This window comes from Bombyx mandarina, chromosome 19 (assembly GCF_030267445.1).
Source record: "Bombyx mandarina strain Sakado chromosome 19, ASM3026744v2".
Classification (NCBI taxonomy): domain Eukaryota; kingdom Metazoa; phylum Arthropoda; class Insecta; order Lepidoptera; family Bombycidae; genus Bombyx; species Bombyx mandarina.
In genome coordinates, this window is record NC_143225.1 from 92,743 (window position 1) to 108,182 (window position 15,440).

A 15,440-nucleotide genomic window follows, 5' to 3' on the forward strand; every position below is an offset into this window, starting at 1 on the left:
AGACGTCATGTTTTGGGCCAGGGCGCGGCGGCGGCTTTGCTTTGCCCCGTCCGCGTCGCCTGGAATCGGATAAGATCAATTTTAATTTAACCTTACCGTAATAGTCTTCCATCTACCGTAATTTTGGCTAGCAGCACCTTAAATAATTATAGAGAGATTTTTGACTTTTTGGTGGGAACGCAAGGAGTGAAGTTGCGTGATTTGTTTTATTTTGTCTTCCAAAAAGTCCACTGAAAAAATCTCAGTAAATTACCACCATTCTAATGAGATTATATTTCATCCCACATGATCTCATCTCATTTCATTTAATTTCATCCCAGTTGATCTCAAATTAATCATCTTCATTTCATTTCACGCCATATTATCATTTTTCATCATCATTTCAAAAAATAATAGAGGGATTTGATGAATATTTTTTTAAGGGATTTTATGGTAATTTATGGATTTATGGGTATTAGGGTAATTATGACCTTTAAGTCATATCTTATTTTAATTTATATTCTTATTTTTATGAAAAATTATAATATGGAGTGAAATGAAATGAATATGATTAATTTGAGACATTAATCAACTGGGATGAAATTAAATGAAATGATGTGAGATGATATGGGATGAAATATAATCTCAGTAAAATGGTGGTCATTTAATGAGATTTTTTCAGTGGACTTTTTGGAGGATCCCGAGAAGTTACGTCCAGTGGCTTTGTTTCATTTCCCATATTTGTGCACTTTTACAGATATTAAGCAGTTAATAAACCACCGTTATTACACATTTAAATCTGAAGAAACACTAAATAGACAAAATAAAACAAATCGCACAACTTCACTCCTCGCGTTCCCGCCAAAAAGTCCATTTGATGACATTTGATGGGAGTGACCCATAGATAATCACTGCATATTTATTACCTACCTATTCTCCTCCCGATGCTACCATAAATGACATAGGTACCTACCTAATTATTAAATACACGTAGGTACCTACAGTATGCGTGCGAGTTCATGTCCATGACTACTCCGCTTCCAAATCAAATCAAATCAAATAAAAAAAAAATTATTCAACATAAATGAAAGTACATAGGTACTTGTTGAACGTCAAAAGAACTACCGCCAACTACTCCAACAAGTTCAGATAGAAAAAAACCTACACTCATTCGGACTCTGATCTATCGGTTGTCTTTTCATCTGATAGTAATTGAATCGGAATTTAAAAAATATTTTTCTCTATTAGAAATAAATAAGTAATTACTTATCACATTCATTTTATAATTTGCAAAACTAGCTAGTTACAGGTAGTTTTCCAATTACAGCACAAGAGCGCATTATGCGGCATGCGGCATAATGCTCAACGTTGTATGTTCCAACTACAGCAACGCTTCGCACAATCGAGCACTCTCAAAAGTACTGCTATCGCGTAATACTCACAATCGATACCGGCTCAGTGACAAAAAATTGACAAGTGTTTTTTCTTTAAGTTGGCATTGATCGAAATTTTGTTTATATTATCGATAATAATATTATTAAATGTTGAAAAAAATTGTAAGGCTTTCGTTTCGTCGTAGTTTCTTAGAAATAATCAATGTTAATTAAAACTGTGCTAACTTAGCGCACTCTGCTGATGCATTTGAAAACTAATTCACGTTCCAATTAAGCTTCAGCATAATTCGGCATTGTGCGTCACTGAGTCGCATTATGCTCTGTAATTGGAAAACTACCACATTAAACCAAATTGACAGCTCTTGACTAAATCGGTAGTTATTATCGATATTACCATAATTAACTATGTTCAGCACTACTGCATTCCTCAGGATGGACATGAACTCGCGCGCCTACTGTAGCTAGCTACTAAATATGACTATATGACAAAAGTGTTTGTTTTGGAAAATATGCTAGCATTGCTAGATAATGTAATTACGAAATATACATGTACGGTTTTAAGCAAAGAATATAATATAAAAGCTGCGTTAGTGATGGTGGATACATTCATTCGAAAGTAATCATCGATAGATAATTTTCTGTTTCCATTGTTTGACTAGTTCACAGAGAGAAATTAAAAAGTTCCCACGCTGCTCACAAAGCGCTCAGAAAGACGTGAAACGTATCTGCCTACAAATACATATTATCGTGTTGTAAGAGTGTATGCGATGTTACTAGCACTGACTAATGCCGTCATTGTCCAACTATTTACGTCCGGAATAGTCGTGTTGACAACGAATTCGTGTAACGTGCTGCTAATGCAACTCCACATTTTCGCTTAAAGACAAACGTTGTGGAAAGTCTCGACTTTCTAGCGTTGCGCACGAACGATGGCAGGGTTTCAGGCAAGCGATACTATGCCGAAGTTCGGACACGTAACGGATCTGCGCGAACAGTGGCTTGTGCGCACCGACGGAGCGCTTGCTCATCGTTTGCAAGACCGCGAGATATCTTCTCACCTCTGCGAGAATAGGTATAGAAATCAACAGATCCGCGAAGATTTTCCTGTCGCCGTCAACGAACAGAAAGACCTCGAGCACGAAGCTCGTTTGCGTGAATATTCCCGACGTCGGCAAGCTGAAATAGATGCAGAAATCGCACGTGAGATGGCGGAGATAAATTTACGGAGACAACGTCGTCAACGCAATGAGGATCTCCAGCAACCAAGTTCATCTCGAGCACCTATGAAGACACCTCCACCTATAGCCTCTGATGACTTAAACCCAGAGGAATTAGGTCTCTCGTCTGCAGAACTAGAGGAGATAAGAAGACGCATGGAACAAGAAGAAAGAGACGCAAGGCTTGCTAGAGAGCTGAGTCATGAAGCAAATGACCGTGATGCACTCCTCACTGACATGAAGTATGCTGTAGAAGCACAGGATGGTGAATTAGCCAGGTTATTACAAGAAAGGGAATATAAAAAATTGCAACGAGCAAAAGAAAAAGCCAGACAGAAAGCATTGCTAAAGAAGCAGCAGCGTGTAGCGCCACAACAGCATTTACAAAGAGACATTGAATACCCAAGCCCTCCACAGGCTGAACTCTGTGATGCATATAGCAACCCACGAGATATGATTAAGGAAAATCGATTACGTCTTTGTAAATCAGTTGATTCAGATTTGAATTATGTTGAGCCATTTGAGAAAGAACATATTGAGTCTCGAACTAGTGCTTTAAAAGCAAAGGAGTTCTCCAAACAGTATATCACACAAAAGTCTGATGTAGTAAAATCTAATAACAATATTTCAAATTTACAATCCAGATCTTTTGATAACGATAAATGGACTCATAATTCTCCAGTTGGTTTACAGCACAGACACCCGCCCCTTCCTCCATCTACAAGTAAAAAGCCACGATTTCCTGATCCTGTTATCATCCGGCCTGCTTCGCATTATTCTACAGAGGATCCGACAGAAAATGGGTCTAGCAGTCAGAACATATCTCATAGCTTTAGTGAAAATAACAACCTATACAGTTCCACATTTCCATCAGACTTAGGAACTCATTCTAGACTTGCATCAGAAACTCATGACACTTCCAAGAGGTTGTCAGTAATTTCTGATATGACAGCAGATGACTTGGTTAAAAAAAAAAATAAACAAGCTAACAAGGAAAAGAAACGACGCGGTTGTAAAATACAGTAAGTCACTGACATAAACTTTTCTAAGTTCATTAGCAATATTATAATGTATTGCTTTAAAATTTGAAATGGGGTTGGGTTATATGTAAGTGCTGAGGTACCTGTATCGACCAATGAGCCATTTGATATAATTATTGCAATTCAGAGAGTGCCTTTTAGTAATAAGAGTAGCATTAGGATAACATTCCATTTTGTGATTATGATTGAATATATATATAATGTTTTTTAAGTTGATTTATGACATAACAGTTGTAATTATTTAGAATCGTTTCTAAATAAGTAGGAGCTTAGCAAGGTAATTCTAAATCTACAATGTTTATGACTATTCTAGCTTGTTGTCATCAATGTAGATAATAACGAAGAATCTGTACTTAATCTCTTGATACTACTATTTAAGACTGATTTTATAATAATCCCACAAGATATTTTATTAGTGAATTTCATTATCCAAGATGGTGCTGGTAATATGGGATGGAATTAATTAGAAATTTAATAATACTCTAACCTATGTATAATAATGAATATATATGCACTGAAGTGGAAATAACATTAAAATGGTAGTATAATTTCTCACTGCCCTACATACTACCAATCTTAATTTCTTTTTTTTTTATGGCATATTTGTGTAAATTACTTAATGGCCTAGTCATTGTTAATATAAACAACAGACAAGCCTACAGCAATGCCACAGACAACCTTGCAACATAAACAGTCAGGACTGCGGCACCAACAAATATGGGCTTTCATGCAGTACCACCAATAAAACATACCTAATTTATAATATGCAATAAAGTAATATTATTTTGTCATATCAAGTGTTATTTCATAGTATGTAGTATTATATTCAACACTATCTTAATATTTTACAGGTGTATAATGTAAGTAATGTAAGCTTTAATTGCATCTGTGGCCACTGAGTGCCCATATGAAACCGAACCAAACATGAATAGTTAATATTTAATCTAATACTTAGTGTGTGTGAACATAATGACAACACTTTTATGATACCTATTCTATTAATTAATTATAGAATGTCATTTTTCTTCTATTTATTTTCATGAATAATCAACATTTGTCCATAATCAGTGACAGAATAGGCAGCGGCTTGGCTCTGCCCCTGGCATTGCTGAGGATTTACGGCATCTACAATACAAAAAAAAAAAGATGTAGTGTCGTGGGACACCAGGTAGGAACGAAGTTCCTTCGGCTAATGTAGAATCGTCACAATTTGCAAAAAAAAACTTGCTCAATTTTATGTAGGTTTTCTTGATTTTTCTCTTAAATTTTGTTGATTAGTTTTTATTTAAGTGCAGGAAAGGATGTAAAAGTAAAAGAAAGAGGGAGAAAGAGAAAGGTATTAAACACTACTCGCTTGTGCATGCGACTGTTGCGCCTGCGCACGTCTCATTTAACGGTTTTATTCCACGCACTTTTTTCTTACGGTTTTACTACCACATTTTTTTCAGTTCGGTCGCACAGCAAAATCCCTATCCCCTCGCGCCTGCGCACGTCTCATTTAACGGTTTCATTCCACGCACTTTTTTCCACGGATTTTTTCTTACGGTTTTACTATCACATTTTTTTCAGTTCGGTCGCGCAGCAAAATCCCTATCCCCTCCAAGCCTGCCGTAAGAAACTTCGTTCCAATAAAAATAAAAAAAACGATGTCTTGCAGATTTACGAGTATAATATGTACATAGATTTAAGGACAATGTTGATTGTTAATTGAAAGGACTGTTAAGTTAATATTTTAAATTGATTATTAAAATTGTTAACTATTGTCGATGTCAATTTCTAGTGATACAAATTTATTCAATAAAAATGAGTGTAATTTCAATATATACTTGTGAATCTTATTATTTAGAACCCTTATAGAATATTCCAAGTTTTCTCATGAAAACCTTGCTATCTGTGTTTTGTAAAATGGAATAGGGTGAAGAGAACAAGAGTAAAAATTATTAAATAAATTAATTAATGTAAAAAATATTGTAAAAATCCCAACAACTTTGGGTTGCTTTCGAAAGTCTGAAGTTTTGCAGCCCGCCCAATCGAGTGGATTCTCCGAATTCCAAAAAGGTACAAGTGAAGTCAGCTGATTGAAACACACCCTGACCTCACGGCACACAGAGTTGTCAGGATCTAAGTTTCATGCGTGTTATTTACTTGGTCGAAATCTAACCGGGGCGAAGTAGATGGAGTACCTACTTGTGTCAAGTAATAGGTAGTAATCCTTTAGAACATTGTGTTATGACAGTAAGAGTAATGCCATCTGTCATCAAATAGCAGAAACGAATATCAAAAGAACTAGTAATATCAAGAACGCTCGAGAAGTGTAACGCCATTTATTATCAAATAGCTGAACCATAATATATGGAAACGACTAGTACATACTACCCGAGAATTTTCTCGATAATTATATACTTGTATCGACTATAACAGCGTTGCAGAGATGACATGAAGAAGACATCGACGTCGCCCACAACAGCCACAACACGTCATTTCGAATCCTCCCGATCCACAAATTAACCTATCACAAATCTGGTAGTTTTTTTTAATTGCTTAGATCGGTCGACGAGCTCACAGTCCACCTGGTGTTAACTGGTTACCGGAGCCCATAGACATCTACAACGTAAATGTGCCACCCACCTTGAGACATAAGTTCTAAGGTCTCAGGTATAGTTACAGCGGCTGCCCCACCCTTTAAACCGAAACGCATTACTGCATCACGGCAGAAATAGGCAGGATGGTGGTACTTACCCGCGCGGACTCGCAAGAGGTCCTACCTCCAGTAAATCTTAATTACATCACTATGGAACTCCGAGACATCTGGGCAAGAAACTGATCCAAGTAATTTTTTCAAGCCAAATTTGAAGCCAAGAGTTCGAATAGACATCAAAACTTAACGAACTCACAGCCAACTGATGCTAAGTGGTTAGTGTAGTGTAGGAGTTAGTAATCGCCCCCGCCCTCCTTGAAACATGAATTCCAAGTCTCAGTACCACAGCTGGCCCTCCCTTCAAATAAACAATTATCATCATTTAATTATAAAAATAAATGAATTCGAGACAGTACCTACAAGTCCAAATGGGTCGTAAACAGGTAGATTATAGATATTCGCCGCCGTCATCAATTGAAAGAAAAAATAAAACAATGTAAATTTTAAATTAACTATTTTCATCACATAAAACAAAAATAAATACAAAAATATGAAATAGGATGGAACTTATTATGTTAGGACACAATGAGCGGTTGCAATGTCAAACAGTGGACGAGTAGTGAGTGAGGAATGAAACACACCGTTACGTAGAGTACATTTAACCTGAATGGAATTATTTGCTCATAATTTAACAATCTTTTACATTTTAGTCTTAAAATTTTTTGTCATATCATTTCCATATAAAACAATCTCGTTTATATTTTACAACATGAAGGCAATGGTCTGATCTACAGACATTCAATTTGTTACTAAACTAATATAATTTGAGTGTTATTTAGACAAGTTTGCGGCTTGTTTCTTTGCTTTTACTAATTCAACTAACTCTTTATATCTCTTCATGCAGTCTTTTTTTGATCGATTCGGGATACAGTCAGAGATCTTCTCCCACCGCTCTGGAGTGTTTACTGGAAACGTCTTAATTGCTTGTTCCAACAATTCTTGTTCTGTTTTGGTCCAGGGTTTTTCTTCAGGCTTGATCTCAGCAGTGGTAGTTCCATTCACCAATTTATCGCTCTTTGAAATTCCGGTATTGTCTACGTGATTGGAAATTTTTTTCTTTTCTTTTTCAAACTGGTCAAAGGCCTCTTCATTGGCAGCTTTCTTTAGACTACTTTTTGAAAAGTCTGAACTTTGTAAGTCCTTAGCTTTGTTTAATACTTCTTTTGCTGATAGCCGTTTGTCATCAATAAATGTGCAATGCTGGTTCAAGAAATTTGCCACCACTTCCCACCTCTGGTTTGTGCCAGCAGGGAATAAATTCACAGCCTTAATGAGCATCTGTGTCATCTCAACAGTCCACTCAACAGGTGTCCTCAGAACAGCATCTTTCTTTATTTTCTGCTCATCTTGTTTCTTTGTATCAAATAATGCTTTCCTCTCTGCTTCAAGTTTTTCTTCTGTTTCTTGCACAGTCTTAACAAAAGCAATTCGACCATTAATTCCAAGTTCTTTCATAAAATCTTGAAGTTCAGTGAGTTTCATGACTTCACAGATTTTCTCAACAGCTGCCATATGTGTCACAGTTTGATCTTCCCCTTGGGCATAATAGTTATTTGCCTTACAAAGATCACGAAGTGCCTTTCGTTCCTTGCGTAAATTTTTCTTTTGTATTTCTCGTTCAGCTCTAGCAGCATCCAGACGTGCTCTCTCTGCCTCTTCTGCTTTTTGCTTAGCGAGGAGAGCTTCCTTCATTATACGCTCTTCTTCTGCTTTTTTAGCCTGAACAGCATCCTGAAATCAAATTTGATGTTCAATCTACTTTGTATTCATATTTATCAAATTTATTTTATTTATTAAAATTCTTAACTAGCAGCAATGTTGCTTTACTAAGACTTATTTAGTATTAATTTGGCTTATTTGTAAAGAAAACAACTTATAATATTTTTGTGTTGCGGACTGGTTGAGTATGTTACCACAATCTCACCTAGTGCAATGTACCAGTGCCAAAAGGTGGATGACAGCATTTGCATTGATGTCGGTATGCTTCAGTAACCACTTAACCAAAGGGGCTGCTAATGGCGGCATCTACACATTTAATGTTAATAAAAATATAAATGTCTTATCTGAAATAGATTCAAAAGCCTCATTAATGTATATCTACCTGTCTGGCTTTTTTGGCAGCCAGTTTTTTATCCTTGTCCTCTTGCTTAAACCTCTGTATTCTAGGATCATAAGTATAAGCCAGATCTACCAAACTCCTCAACCTTGCCATCTCTTCTTTCTTTAGTTTAGCTCTAGCAGCTTTATTCTGCTTCTCTATCCATCTTCTTTCCTCTCTATCAGCTCCCTTCTCCTTCTCTTCCTCATCAAGATACGAGAATTCTCTCCACGATTCAAACTCATACCAAAATGCATAAAACCTTTCTACCTGTTCCCGAGAGCTGTTCTCATCACCAAGTAATGGAACATTCTTTTTTTCTGACCACCTAGCATTTGATTCAAAATGTTTAGTAAATACTTCGAAAAATCCTTCTTTCTTAATCTCAGCCGTTGAGGGTATGGTATCATCCACAGTGTGGTCAACTGAATCATAAGACCTACGTTTGACTGGTGTCCCGAGGATTTCATATGCTTTAGTGATACATGTAAAGTAATCATCGTCACTCCTGATGTCCTCGCCCTGCGCCTTACGCTTGTCGGGATGATGTTTCAAAACCTTTTGCCGGTAAGCGCGTTTAATGTCGTCATCAGTAGCTTCATATCTAAGTTCCTTCATACCAAGTACCGCATAGTGATCCTGTGACTTCCACTCCTTAGGGTCGAGGCTTCGCAAGTACTCCACATCGTCATCGAAGACTATCTCCTCCGCCTTCTCGTGAGATTTGGACTCGGTAAAGGATGGATCATCGCCGTGACATTTAATGTTATAATATCTGAGGAATGCTGACCCTACGCATTCCACTTTCTTTTTGACACATGGCCACGATAATGATACTATACGACAATTACTATTTGAATCTTTCTCGGCCATTCTGATTTCAAAATTTTTGAATAAAAAAGACTCACTAACATAACCTAATTCGAAAGAGTAAACACCTCGTGATTTTAGGTAATGTTAATCTAAATTAAACTTTAATATAATATTAGTATGTAGTATACTACAACAAATTATTGTAACAATTTAAAGCACTTTTTTACACACTGTTTAATATCCATAGAACAGGAATAAGCACCGTTGTAAAGATCGCTTAGATATTACTTTCCTTCAGAATATTTTACTCTTTGACTATTAAGTGTATAATCTATGTCTTTAACATTAATTTTAGGGAGGGACTTTTTGGCGGGAACGCGATGAGTGAAGTTGTGTGATTTGTTTTATTTTGTCTATTTAGTGTTTCTTCAGGTTTAAATGTGTAATAATGATGGTTTATTAACCGTTGAATATCTGTGAAAGTGCACAAATGTGGGAAAATGAAACAAAGCCGCTGGACGTAACTTCTCGTGATCCTCCAAAAAGTCCACTGAAAAAATCTTAGTAAATGACCACCATTTTACTGAGATTAGATTTCATCTCATATCATCTCATTTAATTTCATCCCAGTTGATTCATGTCTCATATTAATCATTTTCATTTCATTTCACTCCATAATATCATTTTTCATAAAATTAAGAATATCCATTAAAATAAGACATGACCTAAAGGTCGCAGTTACCAGGTCATAAAATCTCCTAAAAAAAATTTGGACTTTTTGGCGGGAACGCGAGAAGTGAAGTTGTGTGATTTGTTTTATTTTGTCTATTTAGTGTTTCTTCGGGTTTAAATGTGTAATGACGTTGGTTTATTCACTGTTTAATATCTGTGAAAGTGCACAAATGTGGGAAAATGAAACAAAGCCGCTGGACGCAACTTCTCGGGATCCTCCAAAAAGTCCACTGAAAAAATCTTAGTAAATGACCACCATTTTACTAAGATTACATATCGTGTGTTCCGTATGTTCCATGGGGAGTGCTACCGTATGTTCCATGGGAAGTGCTCTGAGGAATTGTTCGAGATGATACCGGCATCTCGTTTTTACCATCGCACCGCACGCCACCGGAGTAGAGTTCATCCATACTACCTGGAGCCACTGCGGTCATCCACAGTGCGTTTCCAGAGGTCTTTTTTGCCACGTACCATCCGGCTATGGAATGAGCTCCCCTCCACGGTGTTTCCCGAGCGCTATGACATGTCCTTCTTCAAACGAGGCTTGTGGAGAGTATTAAGCGGTAGGCAGTGGTTTGGCTTTGCCCCTGGCATTGCTGAAGTCCATGGGCGACGGTAACCACTCACCATCAGGTGGGCCGTATGCTCGCCTGCCTACATGGGCAATAAAAAAAAAATCATCTCATTTAATTTCATCGCAGCTAATTAATGTCTAATCATCTTCATTTCATGTCATTTCACTCCGTAATCATTTGCCATAAAAATAAGGATATAAATTAAAATAAGACATGACTTAAACGTCCTAGTTACCAGGTCATAAAATACCACTAAAATACCTTTTGATCAATTACTCGCAAAATCGATTGACCTGAAAACACAGATTTTGAATCGATTAAAAGCAAATGAATCGATTTCCGTTGGTCAGAACATCGACATTCAATTCTTTTGTTTCGAATATAACGTAGTGATATTACTTGCTCAGTGATGCAAACATAAATTAATAGTTTATATTGGGTTCAACTAATTACTTGAACGAGGCAAAAAATGTTAAACAAGTATTATTATGGTTTCACAAGTATTCACTACTTTTTTTTTTAATATGATAATTGGTCTTTGTTGTTGCCAGCATCGAGTCTTACTAATAAAATAATTTTCGAATGGAAAGTAAATTTAAGTGAAATGAAGATTATCTTTGTGAAATTAATTAAAGTATGAGATTAAATGAGAAGATTTAAAAACAAATGAAGTAAAATTTTATCCCAGTAATAGGATGACAATTACTAATATTTCAGGGAACCTATTGGAAAAAGCAAAGAATGCATGCGTAGTGATTTTCACAGAGCCTAAATATTCAATTAGTCATTATTATTACACATTTAATTTAAGTTCAATAGCGCAGATAGTGTTTATGGGTGCAAACCACCATTATTGGCAATAATGACGCTTAAAACATGATTTATAGTTTAGGTAAGTCTATGTTATTATTTAATTATTATTAAGGTATAATACGCTTTTATTAGGTTCAGACGTATGTTAGTATGTATGGGTCTACCAGGACCTGATGGCAAAAAGGGAAAAAAGAAATTGACGCTAGCAATACTGGAAAAATTGGAGTAAAACGTTTTGATACTTTTTTTTCTTATAGCGGCTGATTCTGTGTATGATACATGCAAATATAAGAATGTATGCAATGATCAAGGATAATGTTTGAAAATCTTACTGCGAATGTGGGGTTCGAAATTTAGATGAAAACTCCAATTACTCTGTTCATGAATTAATTAATTAATTATAGGCTATCAGAGCTTGAAAATGGTTCCAAATACTGCACATCCATAAAAGTCTTCATCAGAAGAGGAAGACGAAGAAAACGCAGTATTTTTGCCACCTTTCCTCTTTTGACCGGGCGTACTAAATATGCCTCTGTTAGATCTGCCTTAGGCAACAATTCGTCTTATGGTAGTATTAGAAACACCTGAAATAAACCAAAGTTTAGTATACATAATATAAACGAAACTGCAATAAACCAAAGTATCAAGACGTGTCATTCCTACTAACCAGTCAACGCTTGCACATGGCTCAATATCGATGATTGTGTTTGTTCTGCACCTTGTTCATCCAGTATTCTTTGATAAACATTTAAAACAATATTTCTTGCTTGCGATCTGTTATAAATGGTTCCCGTATACAATAGTGCTAAGGAACCCTATTACAAATCACAAAGTCAGCAGTTTTATCATCTCTTTATAATTACTCGTATAATTTAAATCAGTTTGAAACCATCATCCGCGCGCGTGACACTTGCCCTAAATTGAGCCCAATTTATTGTAATTTAATTAAATAAATCTATTCTTTCTTAATTTCATTTTTTAAAAAGGCCTTCGGCCAAATCCCTATAACAATTTGGTGGCAGCGGTGGGATACCGAAGGTTAAGGTATCCCTGGGACGTCTCCGTCCGGGCTCATTAATTAGTGAAAAACTAAAAGTGAAAACTAAAGTGACCTTGCTGCGAGTGTCAAGAAGTGCATCAAACTCATATCCATCTCAATTCCAATAATTAAGAAGAATTTCGTGCTCAAATACGCCGCATTATCCTGGCGAACACTTAGTCTCGACCCTAAAAAAAATAAAATATACCAGTTTCCTGAAAAACGTATTATTTAAAAACGAAAGTAGTTGCTTTCGTCTTGTTACGCATTACGCTCCTGAAAAGAAAAATAATTATCAAACTTACCTGCTGTTCCTGTGGAAAATCTGCGAGTCCTAAGGCGTGTGGCGTTTCCTGAAAGAAAACAAGGTGAACCAGTCATGTTCCTATACCTCTGTTGCTGCGTGATCCTGTAAGTGAATTTATTTACCAATTTACTCCATAGTGAAAGTGCATATCAATATTAGCTGAAAATAATCAAGTGCGTAATTAAAGTGAATCATCGTGACTGAAAATCCGTGTTTGACGAATTGAAGAATTAGAAATAATATAAAAGAAAATAATTTTAATAATATTAATCATAAGTTGCCAATATTGTTTTTAACATTATATTCTCACGGGTCAATTCTTAGAATTATACTTGTCACTCGTCACACCTGCATTAACTACTCAACGCTATCTGTGTATCAAGTTACTTAGGTGGCTGCCTATTACACCGTATAGTATCATTGTTCACTATATTTTATTCTATTTCATTTGTGTGTATTAATTACTTTTAGCTATGTCTCAAAAAGAGTCTCAGTTTAAACTAGAAAAAACCGATAACGTAACGATTAATACATTATTTAAATTTATTAAACCATTTGACGGAACACGCGAGAAATTAAATTCGTTTCTTTCTAACTGTAGTAATGCCATTGAATTAGCGTCAGAACCACAACAAGAAATTATTTTTAAATTTATATTATCACAACTAGAGGGAAAAGCCGAAAGAGCCTGTTCAATAAAAGAATTCAGTAGTTGGGACCAGTTACGTGATTTTCTAAAGACACAATTTGGGGAAAGAAAGCATTACGCCCATTTATTAACCGATTTTCAAGAATGCCGTCAAGGTATTAGTGAACCCGTCAGCCAATTTGCTCTACGCCTAGAAACTTGCCTCTCAAAATTATTAACAGAAGTAACCTTATCCAATAAAAAGAAGTCTGAGCTTAGCGGCCGCGTAGCAGCCATGGAAGGCTTAGCTCTTCATACATTTTTACTCGGCCTTAAGCCTGAAATTTCTAATTTAGTCAGAGGTAAAAATCCATTAAACCTCAACGAAGCTATTAATTTAGCAATTGCCGAGGAGAAAATATTAAATTTATTTAACAAACGTAACCCTTCCATGCCACAACGCCAGTCCCCAAAACCCTTCCAAATCTCCAAACCTCCCAACTTCAACGGAAATCCTAGGCCTCAACCTCAAATACAGAGACCTTACAATCAAAGCAACCAAGGTCTGTACTGTCGTTACTGCAAAACCCAAGGCCACACAATCGACACCTGTAAAAAACGTGAATACAATAATAATCGATTCAAAATACCTCAACCCTATTTTCAACAACGTCCAATTCAAGAAAAAATTAAACCTAATCCTGCTCGCGTAAACTGTTTAGTTGACAAAAATTATACCTACGATGATTTCGAGCCGCAACCATCATCTAGCACAGATTATGCACAAGATAATCTTAATCAGAATTTAAACGAATAAGGGACTCACGAAGGTGTCTCGTGAGGCCCAAACCGCAACTTCAAGCTAACTGTAACGATAAAGACACCTTTTCTATATCCAAGGACCACATGGGTAATCAGCCCCGAGCAAGTGTCCTTAATTCAATTCCCAAGGACCACACGGGTAACCAGCCCCAAACAAGTGTCCATAATTCAATTCCCAAGGACCACACGGGTAACCAGCCCCAAACAAGTGTCCATAATTCAATTCCCAAGGACCACACGGGTAACCAGCCCCAAACAAGTGTCCCTAATTCAATTTCCAAAGACCACACGGGTAACCAGCCCCAAGCAAGTTCATCATTCATTTCATCCAATATCAAAACACAAACGCAATATCATTGAAAATACAATTACAAAACAAAACGAAAGTAAAATTTATGAACTATCTTGTATTTCTAGTAAAATATCCTTACCCCATGTACTTGTTTCGACATCTATATCCTTCAAGCCGCTTACTTTCCTTGTTGACACTGGATCCTCCGTATGCCTCATAAAAAAAACATCTATTCAATCATTTTCACACATAAATCTCATAAATAATATAATTAAATTAAAAGGTATAGATAGTACGGAAGACCCCATACCTACTTTGGGTAGTTTTGATCTTAAACTTATATTTGGAAAACAATCAATTCCTTTCACTTTTCACGTAATAGACAAAATAGATTTACCCTATGACGGAATAATAGGCACAGATTTACTTACCTGTTTTCAGTGCTCTATAGATTACAATCGTCAAATTCTCTACTTAAATAAAAATAAAATTAAACTCAATTTCACGGATCCCACTTACCAAATTCCGCCTCGCTCAGAGGTAACTGTTGAGTGCTCAGTTACAAATCCTGAGCTAAGAGAAGGTCTCATTCTTGATCAACACGTAAGTGATACACTTTATATTGCTAATTTCTTAGTGAAGGTAAAAAATAATAATCGCGTAAATCTTACTGTCTTAAATACCTCTGAAAAACCTGCTATTATAAATTCTAAACTTCAACTCACTCTACTTCCAGTTGACTATGAACTCTGTAAGTCGCAAATCACAACTAAAACCTGCTTAGATAGAACTAATGATGTCTTTAAATTATTACGCGTATCACATTTAAATAGCGAAGAAAGTGAAGCCCTTTACGATATGTGCTCTAAATATTCTGATATATTTCACCTCCCTGATGACTTACTCACCTCGACTGACGCCATCCAACATGAGATTAGAACTTCTTCCGATCAACCTATTAATGTCAAATCCTATCGATTTCCTGAGATTCAT

The 15,440-nt window shown here is 36.2% G+C and overlaps 3 protein-coding genes across 3 annotated transcripts; 2 read left to right on the forward strand and 1 right to left on the reverse strand.

Moving 5' to 3' along the window:
* Positions 1-1,774: 1,774 nt before the first annotated feature.
* On the forward strand, positions 1,775-5,453 carry LOC114249055 (uncharacterized). The gene has a single exon (XM_028182522.2). It carries the CDS (start codon positions 2,303-2,305, stop codon positions 3,614-3,616), a length of 1,314 nt encoding a protein of 437 aa, XP_028038323.1. The 5' UTR covers positions 1,775-2,302; the 3' UTR covers positions 3,617-5,453.
* A 1,316-nt stretch (positions 5,454-6,769) lies between these two features.
* LOC114249060 (dnaJ homolog subfamily C member 2) lies at positions 6,770-9,572 on the reverse strand. Its single transcript, XM_028182528.2, has 2 exons — positions 8,430-9,572; positions 6,770-8,059 (listed from the first exon to the last, which is right to left on the reverse strand). Exons 1-2 carry the CDS (start codon positions 9,297-9,299, stop codon positions 7,100-7,102), a joined length of 1,830 nt encoding a protein of 609 aa, XP_028038329.2. The 5' UTR covers positions 9,300-9,572; the 3' UTR covers positions 6,770-7,099.
* Positions 9,573-12,372: 2,800 nt separating this feature from the next.
* Positions 12,373-14,462, forward strand: LOC149500760 (uncharacterized). Its single transcript, XM_089735077.1, has one exon. It carries the CDS (start codon positions 13,179-13,181, stop codon positions 14,148-14,150), a length of 972 nt encoding a protein of 323 aa, XP_089591203.1. The 5' UTR covers positions 12,373-13,178; the 3' UTR covers positions 14,151-14,462.
* Positions 14,463-15,440: the final 978 nt, after the last annotated feature.

Excerpts from the sequence above, each read along its gene's own strand:
- LOC114249055 (XM_028182522.2), top strand. The coding sequence starts at position 2,303 with ATGGCAGGGTTTCAGGCAAGCGATACTATGCCGAAGTTCGGACACGTA.
- LOC114249060 (XM_028182528.2), bottom strand. The coding sequence starts at position 9,299 with ATGGCCGAGAAAGATTCAAATAGTAATTGTCGTATAGTATCATTATCG. Across the intron at positions 8,060-8,429 it reads CTGCCAAAAAAGCCAGACAG|GATGCTGTTCAGGCTAAAAA; the intron begins GTAGATATACAT and ends ATTTGATTTCAG.
- LOC149500760 (XM_089735077.1), top strand. The coding sequence starts at position 13,179 with ATGTCTCAAAAAGAGTCTCAGTTTAAACTAGAAAAAACCGATAACGTA.